We start from the raw sequence: 17757 nt of genomic DNA, 5'->3' as shown, positions 1-17757 counted from the left end.
TCTGTTTTATTGTTATTTATTTATTGATTCTATTGAATACTGGGAACTGGGTGTCTGAAACCTGTTAACAATATCGCTATGCTATTTTCCTCTCATATTACTGTTGGACTTGTTTATTTGCTTGTTTCCTCAAGTCCTTCACTTTCATAAAACTCTGCTATGAGAGGACAATGCAATTTTGGTAAGGTCGTTCTACTAAAATCCTAATTGGTAAAGGATACGCCCAATAACCTCTCTCTCTCTCTAAATTAGCCATGAGAGTGTTAAAGTGAGATAAAGTAATTAATATTTATTGTTTTTTTATGTTAAGTATTTAATTTTATTTTTTTATTTATTTATTTTTAAGTATTTTTATTATTGTTATTGTTATTTTAATTTTTATTACTAAATGATTTAAAATATAATATATTAATTAATATTTATTTAATTATTAATTTTTTATAAATTTTTTATTTAATGTTCTAAATTTTTTAATATTTTATTTTATTATAAAAATTTAAGAATAATATATTTTAAAATTAATAAAATAATTTAAAATTATATCATAAAATATAGTCACATGAAGTAGGCAAAAGTTTTATTCGTCTTCCTTTAATCATATATATATATATATATATATATATATATAGATATATATATATATAGACACACACACGTGTGTCCTGCAGTAATTTATTTATAAATTATGATTTATTTAATTTCATTAAATTTTTTATTTGTTAATTAATTGTTTTATTTTATTATTAAGTTATTAATTTATTAGTTATGTATATATAAATTACAAATTATTTAATGATAACCTTTTTAATACTATAATAAATAGTTATTATTATTGGATAAGATATAATACATTACATACATTTATTTCATACACTTATAATTTTATATAGTATATATAAATTTATTTTTTCTTTTGCATTACCTTTATGCTTTTTAAATTATTAATATTATTTTTTATAATAATATTAATATTATTTAATAAAGATAATATTTTAATATGCTATATGCCTTTAATATATTAAAAGGATATAAAAAAAATTTAATATTTAAAAGTGATGAAAATGATTATACAATTTAACTAATTTCAAATTATTTTATATTTTTAATTAATATTTCTAATATATTGTTATAATTTTTAAGAGTTTAAGTGATAAAAATTTAATATATTAAAATTTAAAAAATATATAAATTAATATATATTAACATTATTATTAGCTAAGCAGGGATAATTTCTTCATTGTTATGCTGTTAAGTGATTATTTATTTTCATTGCCAGTCGATATTATAATGTGAGAGCCACACCACATTCTTTCCGTGCCATGTTGATGTTTTCAGCACACAACTTGGTGCGTTCTGGGTAAATACAAAGATGAATTTGACAAATAAAATAAAGCTAATTAATGAACGTAATAATAGTGACATAAAATCACAAATATATAACCATAATGACCTAATAAAATTATTATTGCAAAAAAAAAATTAATTCTATTTTCCGGGATAAAGTAAATATATGAACCTTAACTTATTACAAATCTGTCTTACCACATTTTGAAAGTCACAGTTGAAAAGCTATTAAAAAGAATAAATAAAATTTCCCACATATATTTTTTAAATTAACACTTGTTTTAAACAAATTTTTTTTTTTTTATATTTTTCCAACTTTTTATACATGTTATCCTGATTATTTATTCTATTAATAATGAATATTATATAATTTTAAATCATATAGTTGCAAGAATCTTTATGAAGTTGCTCCATCATCACCAAAGATTTTGACTTCATTGCGTTATATTTATACACATACATTTTTATATATATAAATTACATTTCTAAACAAAATTTTTAAATTCAAAACTAATAGAAATAAAAAATTGAAATGCAATTAATAATGAAATGACAACTGAATTTAATACAATCATATTCTAAAGAATTTAAAAAAAATTCATTGACTGTGTTCAACGATAAAACCAGCATCTTCAGATACGTCACCACATGGCAAAATCGGGAGAGAGAGAGAGAGAGAGAGAGAGAGAGAGACTGTGTTCATTGACAGACAGAGACCAGTTATTGAATAAGATTGTTTTAACCTACGTGAGATTCATATACAGACTCTGATGAAATGCAAATTTTAACATGTTATTGCATAAGTCGGCATTAATAATTGCCATTTAACTAGGCACGCTAATGATCTATTGACAAAAAGGAACTGCAAAACCCACAAACAGTAACATATGTTGAAGCCTCCAGTTGAAAAATCACAACAAATGTTAGATTTTACTTCAGATCAGAGTAGCCAGCATCGGCAACCTTGAGATTCCTGGGGCCCTTCAAACCATCGATCCCATAATGGGTTTACAGGGCCATTTGTTCTGTCATTGGGGGGAAAAAGATGACTCAGCATTGTAGATAAAGAGATTTCATATTAAAACAGCAAGAGTACAAAGGTGTTACAGAAGTTACTCTGAGAGTAACGGATCGGGTATGGCATGGACATTCCGCATTAATCTGAGGAGCACCAACAAAACTGATTTTAATCCTAATCAAATTCTTACTCAGATAACAGATTTAAGTGACAGCATAGCTGTTCTAATTTTTGGAAAGAATATCACTTATTGCACTTACTCTTCACACGCTGTTGATACATTATCTGTTTTCTCAAGCTCCCCCAGCTCTCCCTGTATGAGTTTATGAAACATACTTGATAAGAATTAAATCCAGGATACTCTTTAATTCCACTTGTGGAAATGCAAAAACCCAAATTACTCTGTTGCAATTAAATGAACAACGAGAAAGACATGACAGTTCTGATATGCAGTTATGCACCAAGTGCCTTCAAAACAAGAAGATTGCTTTCATACCATGTCCATGTGAGGAAAATTTGGCAAGGGTACAGCCCCTAACTGTAACCCATAATCTCCACATTAACAGGGTAGTCAGATTTCATAAACCCAAAGGATTTAAAAACCTGTTGACTCTAAAACAAGGCAACTTCAAGAAAAATGTTCAGAGAAAATGCATGAACTATGATGGCAATTGTCCTATTAAAATCTCTACAAAAAATCAGGGTCATAGGCCCCTTGATCATAAACAACAATTATAACAAGAAGACAGAGCATAGCCATCCCAGACCATATTGGTGCAGTGCAACTAGTAATAACAGAAACCTGCGAGAGAATTATTTGGAGGAGCTATCTATGTGTGAATTACAGAAGCCCGAAGGCTTCTCTAAAATAATCCTACTAAGATAAAAGTAGAAATATTCAAGAAATGCAATTCACGAGATTTGTATTAACGAGTTTTGACTGGGAGTTTAACTGCTAAGAATTCAAGAAAATCCTTGTGGCATTACTAATTTTGCAAGTGTAGACAACATGCACAATGTATGACAAATTTTACATCTATGAGAGGGAAGTACAAAGATAGACTCTACTCAGAAAGCAGCCACTAGGTCCCAACCTCTCAATTGGTCCTTTCCTATTTCATAACTGCAATAAGTACGACTTTATGGGCTATACATATTAGTAACATTTGTGCACTCCTACCATCACCCCCTCACCAGAACTTAAACCAAAGTTTGAAATGGAAACAGGTTAAATATAACTCAGTGCTTCATCCCCACGCTATATGATTTAGGCAAACAAATCAGGTATAACTCAGGCTTCTAGTAGTTAGGCATCCACCCTGCAGATAGGCCCAAGACAACATTTTGCATCCCAACGGCCCAGTATCAGTAGACTGTAATGCCATTCGGACTAAAGACAGCCCCCCCTCACTATTTCAAAAGGCCATGACCAGAATCTTTGAGCCCATCTTACACAGCACCCTGATTTACATAGATGATATCCTACTATTCTCCAATCGATAGTCCAGGCTCACGGACTCATGCTGTCAGAAAGAAAAGTTATTTGACCCGTACCGATATAGACTTCCTTGGCATGTAATTCCAACAAGTAAGATATCAACCAAGCCCTCATATCGCAGCAAAATTACTAAAGTTCCCGGATAAGAACCTGAACAGTAAGCAACTCCAACAGTTCTTTGAAATGATCAACTACATCAGCAAATTTATTCCACATATTGCTATTCACATTAGCCAGTTGTAAAAAATGCTGAAAAAGACAACTCCACCTTGGGGACCAGCTCAAACCGCTGTAGTTCAAGTTTTAAAGAAAGAAGCTTAACATTCACCACCACTAAAGATTTCCAATATAGGGAATAGAATGCAAATGACACACACTGGAGTGCTATTCTCATTGAAGAAACCAATGGAGAAAAGAACATATGTGGTCACGCTAGTGGAGAATTTAAAGCTGCTGAAAAATATTATCATTCGGTCTATAAAGAGATTCTAGCTGTCAAAAATGGCATAAAGAAGTTTGAACTTCATCTGATTGGCCATCACTTCACAGTTCTAATGGACAGCTCATCTTTCCCTCGCATAATGGAATTTAAAAACAAGACCTTATCAGAACCACAGCTTTTGCGCTCAAAAGACTAGTTCTCTAAATATAAATTTAAGGTCCAACATATTAAGAGAAAGCACAATCTCATTCCAGATCTCTAATCAAGACCAACTCCAGTCTGCCTCATCGGCTCCACATTTTCTCTCCCACTGATCTGCATGGCAAGTTCCTCAAACACTCCCAGTTTCTTAATTCCTTCACCAGACAGTTTTCCTCCAGGATGCTCACCAGCTATGTCCCTCTCACAAATCCAAAGCTATGCAAGAAACCATCTATTTCACTTCTAGAGTGCCATGAATACTCTTAGACAGATTCTCCCACCTGTCTCACGGTTTTTCCCTAACTGTCAATTCCTTAGCTGTTTCATTCTACACCTGAAACAGATCTCCTCTTAGAAGAGTTATGATTCTTATGGTGCATGACTGTACTGTATTCAACAGCCATTGAGTTCCTATTAATGCCTCTTTACCAGTTTGTCCAAAATATTGGCACTAGATCACTACTCTGGAGGTTCCTGGAATGGTTCAAACCCATCCCGGTATGAAGTTATGACCTAAAAAGATTAATGGAATAGAAAACAGGCTCATAACCCAATAACACAATGTTAGGTCTATTTTCATTCTACATAGGCTCTTTTTCAGAAGGCTCGATGGACTCCTTTGATCACAAAATTCTCATTATGAATGAAGAACCTACAATGGGACTATCATAGATAAAAATCACATGGGACCACTCAGAAGACAACTCGACAGACACTTGTGTGAAATCAACAATTATCAACCCTTCTTGGATTTACATGTCACATGCACTACTTTAGGACCAGTTCATTCCACTCCAGATAGCCCTATTGATTGGAATAATCCAGCCTGACAAGACTCTTAGGACCCCATAGATCTAGAAGCACGTGAAGCGCTTGATAGTGCAGCTCCATCATCACCTGAAGAACGTGGCCCATGGTTCCAACATTTTTATGGAGAGATTGACTTTGATGATGCTAACTATAGGAACTTCAATTTGTCCACATCTCCATAAAAAGATGCCTTTGAACCCACTATCACATGTGGTCTCTTACTTTGTCTATCACTTAGTAACTTTAAGAGTGTCTGTGTGCTTTACTTGAAGTTTGTACTGGATTCTGTTTACTTTAGCTTTTAAAATTATGATATTTGTCGTTATGTATCTGCTTCTTTTCTATATAAGAGAGGCTCTCTCAGTTTGAAAAAACAACCTTACGAAAAATAAAATCTGTCTCTCACTATGGCTTTCTAAACTCTTCTGAAAATCTAAGAAGGTATACTATTTCTCTATAATCAGTTGCACGTATGCTTTACACTTGACTCACATGAGAATCCTGTGTATCAGGAATGCATCTATTTTGATATTGTAAGTGACGGTCCTCTTGCTATATGTAGTATGTAAGTACAAAAGGGCTCCCAGCCTGAGAGTACTTATGGAGAGGAAAGCGGCATTGAGCATGAGTATGAACATACTATGTATAACAAGAGGCTCCCGGCCACCTATGGCATCAAAGCCTGAATTAGAAAGAAATAATATACACTTCAAGAATGAGTAAGAAGAGAATACTACATACAATGAGTTATCATACACCTACGCCCTCTGTAAATACAGTAGTAGAACAACCATCTCCCTCAGACATCATAAACCTTACCTCTTCTCTCTCTTTCTCTTTTTCCCTCAGAAGAACCTTGTCTTCCAGAATAGATAATCTGGTCGAGATATCTACTTTCCCAGAGGAAGCTCAGATTGGTGAATCCCTACTTCCACTTCTTAGCCCTTATAACATATATAGGAGATCAGGATTCCTCACTAGAGGAATTAGATCACTTATTTCTTCTAGAAGACCATTGCCAAAAGAATATGTACAGGCTTCCCGCATGGATCAGTGCAGTCTCCAAGCCACTGCTTCAAAACAATATGTAACTTTGGAAATACTACCTTCTCTTGTCCCTAAATGGAGGAATGAAGGCTACCCCCATCTCCACTTTGGTGCGGTACGCTTGATTCTCACACTACATGGTAGAAGGGGATTACCAGTAACTGCAAGGGTATCTCTCCTAGATACATGATTCCCACAATATGAACATGCAGTAATTGGTACATGTCTCACTACTCTACCAACAAGGGTATCTCTCTTCTTACTCATTCTTGAAGTGTCTACTATTTCCTTCTAATTCAGACTCTGGTGCCATAGGTGGCCGGGAGCCCCTTGTTATACATAGTATGTTCATACTCATGCTCAATGCCGCTTCCCTCTCCATAGGTACTCTCAGGCTGAGAGCCCTTTTGTATTTACATACCACGTATAGCAAGAGAACCGTCGCTTACAATATCAAAACAAATGCATTTCTGATACACAAAATCCTCATGAGAGGCAAGTGTAGAGCATACGTGCAACTGATTATAGAGAAATAGTATACCTTCTTAGATTTTCAGAAGAGAGAGAGGAGTTTAGAAAGCCATAGTGAGAGAAATTCAAAGATTTTATTTCTCGTAAGGTTATTTTTTCAAACTGAGAGAGCCTCTCTTATATAGAAAAGAGGCAGATGCATAACGACAAGCATCATAATTTTAAAAGCTAAAGTAAATAGAACCCAGTACAAATTTTAAGTAAAGCACACCGACACTCTTAAAGTTACTAAGTGATAGACAAAGCAACAGACCACATATGATAACATATGATAGTGGGTCCAAAGGCATCTTATGTGGACAAATTGAAGTTCCTGTAGTCTTAGTCATCAGAGTCAATCTCTTCATGAAAATGTTGGAACCATGGGCCATATTTTTCAGGTAATGATGGAGTTGCACTATCAAGTGCTTTTAGGTCCATGGGGTCCTAAGCATCTTACCAGACTGGATTATTCCAATCAATAGGGTCATCTGGAGTGGAATCAACTGGTCCTAAAGTAGTGCATGTGAATCCAAGGAGGGTTGATAATTGTTGATTTCACATAAGTGCCTGCCGAGCTGTCTTCTGAGTGGTCCCATGTGATTTTTATCTGTGATAGTCCCATTGTAGGTTCTCCATTCATAATGAGAATTTTGTAACCAAATGAGTCCATCGGACCTTCTGAAAAAGGGCCTATTGTAGAATAATGATAGACCTAACATTGTGTTGTTGGGTTATGGGCATGTCTTCTATTCCATGGACATCCATTAATCTTCTTAGGTCACTTGCATCTGTCTACAGGATTCTATTCCCTATACTGGAAATCTTTAGTGGTGGTGGATGTTGAACTTCTTTCTTTAAAGCTTGAACTGCAACGGTTTGAGCTGGTCTTCAAGGTTGAGCCGTCTTTTTCAACAGTTTTAACAACTGGCTAATATGCACAGCTACATGTGGAATAAATTTCCTGATGTAGTTGATTATTCTAAGGAACTGTTGGAGTTGCTTACTGTTCAAGTTCTTATCCGGAAACTTTAATAATTCTGTTACGATATGAGGGCCTGGTTGATATCTTCCTTGTCGGAATTGCATGCCAAGGAAGTCTATATCAGTACGGGCCAAATAACTTTTTCTTTCTGACAGCATGATTCCGTGAGCCTGGACTATCGATTGGAATTGGATCAATAGGTGCTTATGAGTCTGGACATCCTTGGAGAATAGTAGGATATTATCTATGTAAATCAGGGTGCTGTGTAAGATGGGCTCAAAGATTCTGGTCATAGCTTTTTGAAATAGTGAGGAGGCTGTCTTTAGTCCGAATGGCATTACAGTCCATTGATACTGGGCTGTTGGGATGCAAAATGCTGTTTTGAGCCTATCTGCAGGGTGGATGCCTAACTGCCAGAAGCTTGCTTTGAGATCAAACTTAGAGAAGATGTGAGCTTCATGTAACTGAGTGAATAGTGCATCTGTTTTAGGCAGAGGAAACTTGTCGTCTTGGAGAAAGTGGTTGAGAGGCTTATAGTCTATGACTAATCTCTTTTTGCCTCTAAGCTTTTCATATCTTTTTTCCAGATAAAAGGCTTGGCAAGCCCATGGAGAACTTGTGGGCTCAATGAGACCCTGCTGGAGAAGTTATCTACATTCTTCTTGAGCAAGAACCAGGTCTGGTGGAGTCATTCCAGGATATGAGGCCTTTCTAGGGTTTACGTCTTCATTCAATTTGAAGGGAAAGTGAATGAAGAACTCAGTATTTTTCCACAATGGGTGAGGATGAAAGAAATTAGCATGCGAATCATCACAAGATTTTAGGAGTAGATCCTTTTGATCTTGAAATGCAAGTGGAGCTTCTGCTAATGAAAAGAGTTTTGGAATTGTGGTAAAAGGCTGAAAATGTATTTTAAATTTTAAGCCAGTGGGCAGAATCTTTAGTTGCTTCGCTTGTTGGTAAATATCAAACTCAATGAGGATATCTTTGTCTGGAAGGTCTGACCCAATGACCTTAATCCATATTATGAAATTAGGGAAGAACTGAACACCAATGAGCTTCTTAGTAATGAGACTGATCTTGAAAACTTTTCCATCAGCTGCCTTAAAATATTCTGTATGTTGGACCCAATCTTTTGGAGGTAAAATGACTGAATTCATCATACTTTTATGGACTCCTGTATCAAGAAATCCAATAGTTGAAATGGGCCTTGAAAATTTACTGGGCAGTACATGTAGGGAGACCAGTGGAACAGGAATGGTTTGTTGGGTCGGACTTTGTTGAGAGTGGGTTAACTGTTGGGTCAGATGCAGTAATGGATAAGGGTTCTCAGGTTCTGAATCTGAATCATCCGAAGTGGTGCTCGATTCTTGATCATCTTCTACTAGGGCAAAAACTGTGTTTCCATCAGGTTCATCTTGTTCAGAGAAAAGAGATTCAATGTCATCATCAGCTAGAGACATTTGGGTACCCTGTTGGATGTGTTGTATCAGCTTAACTGCTTTATTAGGGTTCTTTGGACAATTCTTTGCGTAATATCCCTTGTTACAACAGGTGTAGCACCTATAATATTTTTTTAATCGCATGCCCCGTTTTCTTCTTCTAAAGTATCTGACAGATCTTTTTCCCTTTTTCTTGGAAGGGAACTTAGAAGAGAAAAACTTTTGTTGGTAGTTCTTCTTCTTAGGTTTACAGACACAATGCTTCTCTTTGCATTTGATGGAAAGGCGGAACTTTTGACAAACATTCTTTAGCGTCTTACTGTTGTCAATGATATCTCTAAATAGTTTATGTTAGTCACACATCTTTTCTAAACATGCCAGAGTAAGTTGATGGATTTCTCCAATAGAGATAGTATTCATATCTCTACGGGAAGCTGTAAGAGAGCGATGTAGTTCTGGCTGAAGTTGTTTTGGGAGAGAAGATATATACGTGTGTCTAAGATTAATATCATTGAAGCCATTGAGAAGGTCGTAACGCTGAGTCATTCGTTGATAATGCTTTTCAATGTTTGATCTCTTGAGAGAGCAACATTTCATATCAAAGAATTCTTGACGAAGCTGTTTGTTGTAGATAGTTGCATCTCCTAAGAATTATGTAAATATGGCATTGATGGCAGCTAGGACACTGAAACGGTAAAATTGAGCAAGATGGTATTCTCCTAAAGAAGAGAACCATTCTTGCAATGAGCCAATTGTTTTGGAGACAAATTCTCTAAGGACCACATGAGAATCTACATCAGCTTTAAGCATTTGAACTTCCATCCATGCTTTGAATTCTGCAATTCTTGCTCTCCATTTTGATGGTGGAATGTCATCAAGAGTAAACCAAGGACCTACACCTAGTTTTGTGGACTGTTGAGTATTTGGAGGAGCAAAGGAAAGTTCTTCAACATCTTCATCAATGGGATGTTCAACATGGGGGTCATTAACAGGTTCCGTAGTGGTTCCTGTATTAGAGCCTGTGGAAGCAGATGGTCCAATGGGATCTGCCATGAGCAGAGTAGTAATATCTGCCATTTGGTCTTCGTTGTCTGAATCAGAGGTTAAAAATCATCATCTGATTTATCAAATCCTTCATTAAGAACTGGATCAGAGACATGAGCCATGTGCTGTGAGGGGGCTCAGGATGCATAGGAGCTTTTCCTGCTCAGGATGCATATGAGCTTTTCCTTTATCAGTTTTTTGATGCAAGGATTCATCAGAAGAGGAGAGAGGCTAGGTTCTGGTTTAAAAGGTTGAGAAGGTGATTTTGAGAGGAAAGGTGAAGGATAATAAGATGGGGATGATTCAGAGAAAAACATTCCAAATGGTGACAAGGTTGGTGCCGGTGTGACCATGAATGGATTTTGATTTCTGGAAAAAGCAAAAGTATGAGGGTGTGCCCATGGATCAGGAGTTTTATGCATATCTGCTTCAATCTGAGCTATCTGCTTTTTTAAGCGTCTGATCTCTGCTTCTTTTTTATTAAACTTAACTCCAAATCAATGATCCATTGTTGCATATGATATTTCAAAATTGGTGGTTGAACATACAAAAGCAGCTCTGGTAAGAAAATGCCGTTCATTAAAAAGTATTCACACTGTTGGTTCACAACATCTAGGTGGTTATAACAATCTCAAATGAATATCCCTATTTGATCAGCAGTTTCAAACAAAAAAATCCAACTTCATGTGACCATTTCAACACAAAAAGATTCAAGTCAAAGAGTAGGTATGGTGTACGAGGATTAAGAAGTGATAAACACGATACTAAAATTAGCTTTCTAGTATATTTTACATTCTTCAGTTTTACGGTGAAACAATTTTCAACTCCTAAATTCTGCACCAGTGCCGACACTTCTAGCAAGTGTCAGTTAGAGCTCATTTAGCATTAAAATAAAAAATAATTAAAAAACCAAAATTTCCAAATTCTTGAATCAACCAGAATTTTCTCCTCCTACACGATCATCTAGATATGTCAATGTCAATTACTCAAAGATGTCTCATTTCTGTCTTTCAAAATGAACGAGTCATGTGCAAACCTACTTGAAGGCATAGGTGTCAGTGACGCCCAAAATAACCCTAAATAAACCTGAAATAGGCAGCACTAAATCCACAATGTCCTAAACAAAATCTCAAATATTCAGTTGAATCCGGTGATCAATATTGGGGTAAAATAAAAATAGAGTATTTCCAAGAACAGAAAAGAAAGCAGTAAAGAAAAAGAAGAATAAGAAGAAGAAAACGACCTCCAAGAACTTGATTTCTTGCTCGACGCGCTTAAGCTCTGCAAGAATCCGATGCTTACCTCTGGTATCAGCTCCCAGTGGAGGAGCAGCACCAACGACCTGTTCATCGGCAGACGATGCCGTTTCAGACTCCATTTGCGAGAATTTAGAAGTAGAGCTCTATCATAATTATCATTTGAATGATATTGAAAAGGAAATGTAAGTATAAGTCACCCGCATTGAAAGAGGAGAAAGAGAAGGAATCAAAGTAAGCCCACAGATCTATTATAAAAGAGCTAATGAGAGAAGAAGATGAAAATGTTGTTTATTTTTAATTCTCTTCAATGCAGAAAACACACAAGACTTTTCCTCCCTCCTCTTTGAAAGCTGTTTTTCTTTCTCTTTTCTTTTCTCTGTCTTTTCCATATATATATTTAATAAAACTAATTTTTTTTTATTTTAAAAAATATATTATTCAGGCTTCACAAAAAATAATTTTTATATAAAAAAATATTTTTTATAAAATTTTCTTTCAATAAAAAAACATTTTTTTATTAATTTATTGTTTTGAGCGTTTTAAGCTTTATAAAATATAAAAAATATTATTTAAGAAAATATTTACATTAAAACAAACAAAATCTTAATTTTTTTTTTAATTTTTCAGTCTGAAAATTATTTAGCCATTCTATTATTTTCCTGTAATCTTAAATTAATCAATTTATTCAATTTTTGTTTAGTATTTATAAATTACAACCATTGTCTTATTTTTTACTAACAGAAAAGTTAAAAATATATAAATTAATTATTTAATTTTATTAAAATATAAAAATTAAATAATAATTATATTTTAATATAATTGATTATTATGAAAATAAGCACTGTACTCCATAGGATTTTTAAAAAAAAAAATAATAATTAAGAGGTCCACTTGGTGTTAAATTAAGCATGAAATGATTTTTCTTCATCTCGTTAATTATTATAATAATAAAAAAAACATGTTAGACATTTTAGGCCATATGAAAGTTATTTTTAATAAAAAAAATTAAGTAAAATTATTTTTTAAAAAAAGAAAGAAAATTAAGAAAAATAAAATTTTTAATACTTGCATGTAAAAAATTTATATGCAGCCATTGACTATTATTTACCTTTAAAAAAAGACTGCTGAGCTATTTTGTTGACTAATTGATGAAAGATTTCAACCAAATTAGATACAATTTTTAAAGAAATACTATACAACATAACTAATTTAAATGAATTTTTCAAAAATAAATTAAATAAAAAAATTTAGAGTTTTCACATAATATTTGAAAAAGATAATAATTGTAATTAGATACAATATTTTAAAAATAGTATTATCAAATAAGAACTATTGTTATTGTTTTACCATGTAACCCTTTGATCAAAATAGAGTCTTTATTAATTTTTAGAAAAAAAAATACTATTTAATTTCATTTAACTGTTTAATGTTATATATAAAGGAACCTTTCCATCTCAACATTAAAAAGAAAAAAAAAAGAAAAAATCCAAGTGAAGCTTAGGATATCTCCAATACATCTACAATAAATGATGCAGATGGAAATTGTAGAGGCGGTGGCGGCCACCACAAAGATAAGGAATTGATGAAGAGCAAGCAAAAGCCAAATGGGTATGCGGTTGATGGGTCCTCTCTCCCACTTAGCAAAGTGCCTTTCAATGCTGTCTTTTTCTGCTTTATTTGGACTTCTTCAAATATATGTTATATATATATATTTCTTTAGTCAAGCTGGTACAGAAGGCCTCAAATCATATATCAGATCAACTTCATTTCATAGTTCAATCATACCCATACCATATGGGCTGGTCCCAGACTGTCCAAACCCAATGGGATCAATTTCAACCGTTTCCTTTACAGACTTCCAATGTCAAATGCGATGGCTTATTTCTGTCGCATCGCTCAATACATTTAAGCATTCCACCGTGAAATCATAATAATTATTATTTTTTTATTTGGTTTAAGCTAAAGATTTTTATTGTTTAATCTTGTTTATTATGAATTTAATATATAAAATAAAAAATAAAATTTATTTATTAAATATATAATTATATATTATATATATTTATATTTTAAATTTATAATAAATTAAATTTAAATAAAAATTTATGATCAAATCTAAATAAAAAATTATCGGTAAAGTAAACTTATATAGCGGAGAGAATCTTAATCTTTATATATATATATATAAAATAATAAATTTTCCAAAATTGAAGAGACATATAACTGGTGAAATTAGCCCCAAAAATAGATATATAACAGTGACCAATCACAACCTTGTATGTGGAGCTGCTACTCTACAGGCTCGCGAAGCCACATCATACTCGCTCAATAATAACAAGCCACAACTACCACCAATAACCAGTGGAGTCTGCAACTGGGTTTTCTTTACAACCTCCAGATTGACTTGTTTTCCTTGGTGGGTAATCTTTGATTCATCTAGTCATGGCCTCCTTAATGCTCAATGGAGCTGAGAACTTCACTCTCATGAGCGGCATAACCCCAAAAGGGTTAGGTTTTTTGGGTTCGGATTTTCATGGGAACCACTTTCCTAGAGTGAATTTAATCAGTAGCTCTAGAATCTCCAGGACAAGAACAGTGATGCCCAAGTGCAATTTATCAGCCTCTAGGCCAGCTTCTCAGCCCAGGTTCATCCAACACAAGAAAGAGGCTTTTTGGTTCTACCGGTTCCTGTCAATTGTATATGATCATGTGATAAATCCTGGGCACTGGACTGAGGACATGAGAGACGATGCGCTAGAGCCTGCGGATCTCAATAACAGGAATTTGCTAGTTGTAGATGTTGGCGGTGGCACCGGTTTCACTACTTTGGGTATTGTAAAGCATGTGGATGCCCAAAATGTTACCATTCTTGATCAGTCCCCGCATCAGCTTGCAAAGGCCAAGCAGAAGGAGCCCTTAAAGGATTGTAAGATAATTGAGGGCGACGCAGAGGATCTGCCATTTCCTACTGATTATGCGGACAGATATGTGTCCGCTGGGAGGTATGTCTCTTATTTGAATTGAATTTCAAAGTTTGGTTATTTGATGCTCTATTCAATTGGTGTGATGATTTTCTTTGGCTTGTGACTTGATGGCTGGACTGTACCGCTGTAGTCATGGTTCCATTTCTGCAAATTGTATGATCAGATTGAGCTGTTATTAACTAATTATTATTTTTTAGCACTGCTTATGCCGTAGAGCAATTCTTTCTGTCAAGTTTCCATTCATCAATGATGCTTTTCTGTAACTTTTGCAAGAGGTGAGGTCAAATTGGTACATGCACCTATGTATTTTACCATGTATCTGAGTGTGTGTGAATTACTTATGTGCCATGGATGTGATAAAAGTTTGAAATGAGAATTGCTAAGGAGTGCATAGAGGCAATTTGGTAACTACATATTTTGTCTGTTTGAACCGGATAATGGTAGATTCACAAGAGAAAAGTAAACTTCATATTTATATTGAACTTTGAGTCAACTTCCCTAGTAATGGAACTTACACAATTGCATCTTTTCAGTATTGAGTACTGGCCAGACCCACAACGTGGCATCAAGGAAGCATACAGGGTCCTGAAACTAGGAGGAAAAGCCTGCTTAATTGGTCCAGTATATCCAACATTTTGGTTGTCTCGCTTCTTTGCAGATGTATGGATGCTCTTCCCAAAGGAAGAAGAGTACATTGAATGGTTTGAAAAGGCTGGGTTTAAGGATGTTCAACTGAAGCGTATTGGCCCAAAATGGTATCGTGGTGTTCGCCGGCATGGGCTGATCATGGGATGTTCTGTGACAGGGGTTAAACCTGCATCTGGAGATTCTCCTTTAAAGGTAATTATTCTTGTCTCGTTATGGATATCTGGCTATAGATAGCACATATCAGTTGCTCTCTTGGTGCTTTTGGTTGTGTTTTGTAATGTATGGGAGATATGAGTTCAAAAACCTGTTGTGTAGCATTCTTTTATTTAGCTTTCTACTTTTCTGTTTTATGGGTATTGTTGTTAAAATTTCAAATGCTGTAGCAGACTAGGAATTAGAAGGGGAGTGAAAAACTTAGGGAGTGAGAACTCCTAATCATAGTGCTAAACTGAAAATCTACTTCTATGATAAAAGACTATATTGATCACTAACAATAGAAATCAAAGAGTGGTACCCAAAGATGGAAATGGATCCTTGTAACTTGTTGTTAGGATTAAAACTACTTGGAATGGTGGTAATGCGCAAGTGATGCTCCTGTTTCTAATGTTGATTAATATAATTAGTGATTGGCGGAGATAATCTCTCTATCAATTCAAGTGTCTGTCTTATTATTTATTTATTTCTTACTTTTATTACAGCTTGGTCCAAAGGAAGAGGACATAGCAAAGCCAGTGAACCCATTTGTGTTCCTTCTGCGTTTTATTTTGGGTGGCTTGGCGGCAACGTACTATGTGCTGGTGCCTATCTACATGTGGCTTAAAGATCAAATTGTACCCAAGGGTAGACCAATCTGAGACTAAAAGGGATTTTTAGAGTTCCTTAAGTGGGCCATTTTATTTTTAATTTATAGACAATTTCCTCCTGTGTGGGCACACAAGTAAATTAGACATATGCTTTTAATTAGATGCCTCTCCTTTGATTTTTCTAATTCTAGTTGTGAAATTCATTTTTCATACAGCCGGCCGCTAGTATTAGTATTGAATATTGATGTTGATGGTGATTTGCAATCCAAATTCTCTAACCGCGCGCTGTTGGTCTTTGCATTTCTTGGGAATTTATTAAAATCTAATTTTTCTTAAAAATTATAACAATTTGCATGTCGACCCACAGTCATACGGAGAGGTCCAAAATTACCCAATGCTGTGACCCAGTAAACTTAATGCACTCTCATAACATAAATTTCATCCCTGATATAAAAATCCATATCAACATATTTTACAATAATTTGACATTTTTAATTTTATATTTTTTTTTTCTATTTTCCCATATGTCAGTCTCCTTTGCTAATTGCCATCTCCATATCCTCTCTCTTCTCTTCCTATCTTCATCTTCTTTCTCAACTTTGTTTTTTCAAAAAGCGGCAAAATGAACAATTCTTTTAGCGACCTATGTAGACCCTCTGGTAACAGTCAGCCATTGAAGAGATCGGTACGTTGCTGGTCGTATATGCCAACGTCCACGGGGCTTTCTATGAATCCAGGGAGCTTCTTCGCTTGCTTACAGAATTGTGCCCAAAACAAGAACTGTTTTTCCTCTGGTAGGGAGTAGTAGGCGTGCAGCAGGAAATGGTGAATGGTATAACAGGGGAGGATTAGTGGGGCTCGCTGCAGAGTTTATGGTTTTTTTTTTCTTTTTTAAGGGAATAATTGGTATTGTAGTGAGAGAGAGATGGATAAAAGTGAAAAGAAAATAATAAAAATAATAATAATAATAATTTACAATTTAATCCATAAATTTTAAACTGATATTATCAGCTATTGAACTACTTAATTCCTGTTAAAATTAGAGGCCCCTCTATCCACAATAAAATTTGCTTTTTCTGGTTTGACACTATTCGGGCAAAAATGGGAGATGGAAATACAAGAGAGGATTGGGATGGCAAAGCCAATACCGTTAGGAATAATGAGAGAAACATGTCGAGAGAGAGAATAATGAGAGAGGGAGAGAGCGAGATAATAGGGAGAGAGCGAGATAATAGGGAGAGGAAAGCAAGGGGGAGAGAATCGAGAAAGGGTAATTTAAGAGATATTAATAATCATAAAATATCTCTTTAAAGACCATAAGAAAATGGTTTGACTACCGATTTCTGTGAACGTTGGGTCAAATAATAAATTTTTCTAATAATAATAATAATAATAATAATAATAAAACAAAGAAGAATGTTTTGACAGAAGGAAGAAAAGGAAAATGGGAGTTCGATGTGGGGGAGTAAAACTATGGGCACTAGAATTTGCAACTACCCAAAAGAAAATTCTTGAAATGATGAGATATGAAATTGGGTTCCTTTTGCTGTGAAATTATTGGAACCGCCGAAGTGCAAATAGGTACAAAATGTTCATATATTTTTCCTAACGGTAAGGGGTAGAAGAGGATGGAGAGGAAAAAAGGTAATGACGAGAGAGATGGAAAAGAGAAAAAATGGAAAAAAAAATAATGAAAATTAAAAATATTAAATAACTATAAAATAT

General features: G+C 34.4%; 2 protein-coding genes across 4 annotated transcripts; one reads left to right on the top strand and one right to left on the bottom strand.

The window, feature by feature from the left end:
• Positions 1 to 1858: 1858 nt before the first annotated feature.
• Positions 1859 to 11985, bottom strand: LOC110631737 (guanine nucleotide-binding protein subunit gamma 2). 3 transcript variants are annotated; one of them, XM_021779682.2, is made up of 4 exons: positions 11585 to 11985; positions 2623 to 2675; positions 2461 to 2536; positions 1859 to 2369 (listed from the first exon to the last, which is right to left on the bottom strand). In XM_021779682.2, the coding sequence occupies exons 1-4, from the start codon at positions 11717 to 11719 to the stop codon at positions 2328 to 2330; spliced, it is 306 nt and encodes a 101-aa protein (XP_021635374.2). In that variant the 5' UTR covers positions 11720 to 11985; the 3' UTR covers positions 1859 to 2327. The 3 variants fall into 3 exon arrangements, with proteins under 3 accessions (XP_021635374.2, XP_021635375.2, XP_021635373.2); XM_021779683.2 differs by having other exon boundaries at positions 2461 to 2524; XM_021779681.2 differs by having other exon boundaries at positions 2461 to 2505; positions 11585 to 11983.
• A 1852-nt stretch (positions 11986 to 13837) lies between these two features.
• On the top strand, positions 13838 to 16217 carry LOC110631738 (2-methyl-6-phytyl-1,4-hydroquinone methyltransferase, chloroplastic). The gene is made up of 3 exons (XM_021779684.2): positions 13838 to 14599; positions 15115 to 15421; positions 15928 to 16217. Exons 1-3 carry the CDS (start codon positions 14040 to 14042, stop codon positions 16081 to 16083), a joined length of 1023 nt encoding a protein of 340 aa, XP_021635376.2. The 5' UTR covers positions 13838 to 14039; the 3' UTR covers positions 16084 to 16217.
• Positions 16218 to 17757: the final 1540 nt, after the last annotated feature.

Source organism: Hevea brasiliensis, chromosome 9 (genome assembly GCF_030052815.1).
Source record: "Hevea brasiliensis isolate MT/VB/25A 57/8 chromosome 9, ASM3005281v1, whole genome shotgun sequence".
Lineage (NCBI taxonomy): Eukaryota > Viridiplantae > Streptophyta > Magnoliopsida > Malpighiales > Euphorbiaceae > Hevea > Hevea brasiliensis.
The sequence above is the reverse complement of the archived record's forward strand: the minus strand, read 5'-3'. Positions and strand labels throughout refer to the sequence as shown.

Excerpts from the sequence above, each read along its gene's own strand:
- LOC110631738 (XM_021779684.2), top strand. The coding sequence starts at position 14,040 with ATGGCCTCCTTAATGCTCAATGGAGCTGAGAACTTCACTCTCATGAGC. Across the intron at positions 14,600-15,114 it reads AGATATGTGTCCGCTGGGAG|TATTGAGTACTGGCCAGACC; the intron begins GTATGTCTCTTA and ends GCATCTTTTCAG. Across the intron at positions 15,422-15,927 it reads CTGGAGATTCTCCTTTAAAG|CTTGGTCCAAAGGAAGAGGA; the intron begins GTAATTATTCTT and ends CTTTTATTACAG.
- LOC110631737 (XM_021779681.2), bottom strand. The coding sequence starts at position 11,719 with ATGGAGTCTGAAACGGCATCGTCTGCCGATGAACAGGTCGTTGGTGCT. Across the intron at positions 2,676-11,584 it reads AAGAAATCAAGTTCTTGGAG|GGAGAGCTGGGGGAGCTTGA; the intron begins GTCGTTTTCTTC and ends AAACTCATACAG. Across the intron at positions 2,506-2,622 it reads GTATCAACAGCGTGTGAAGA|ATTAATGCGGAATGTCCATG; the intron begins GTAAGTGCAATA and ends GGTGCTCCTCAG.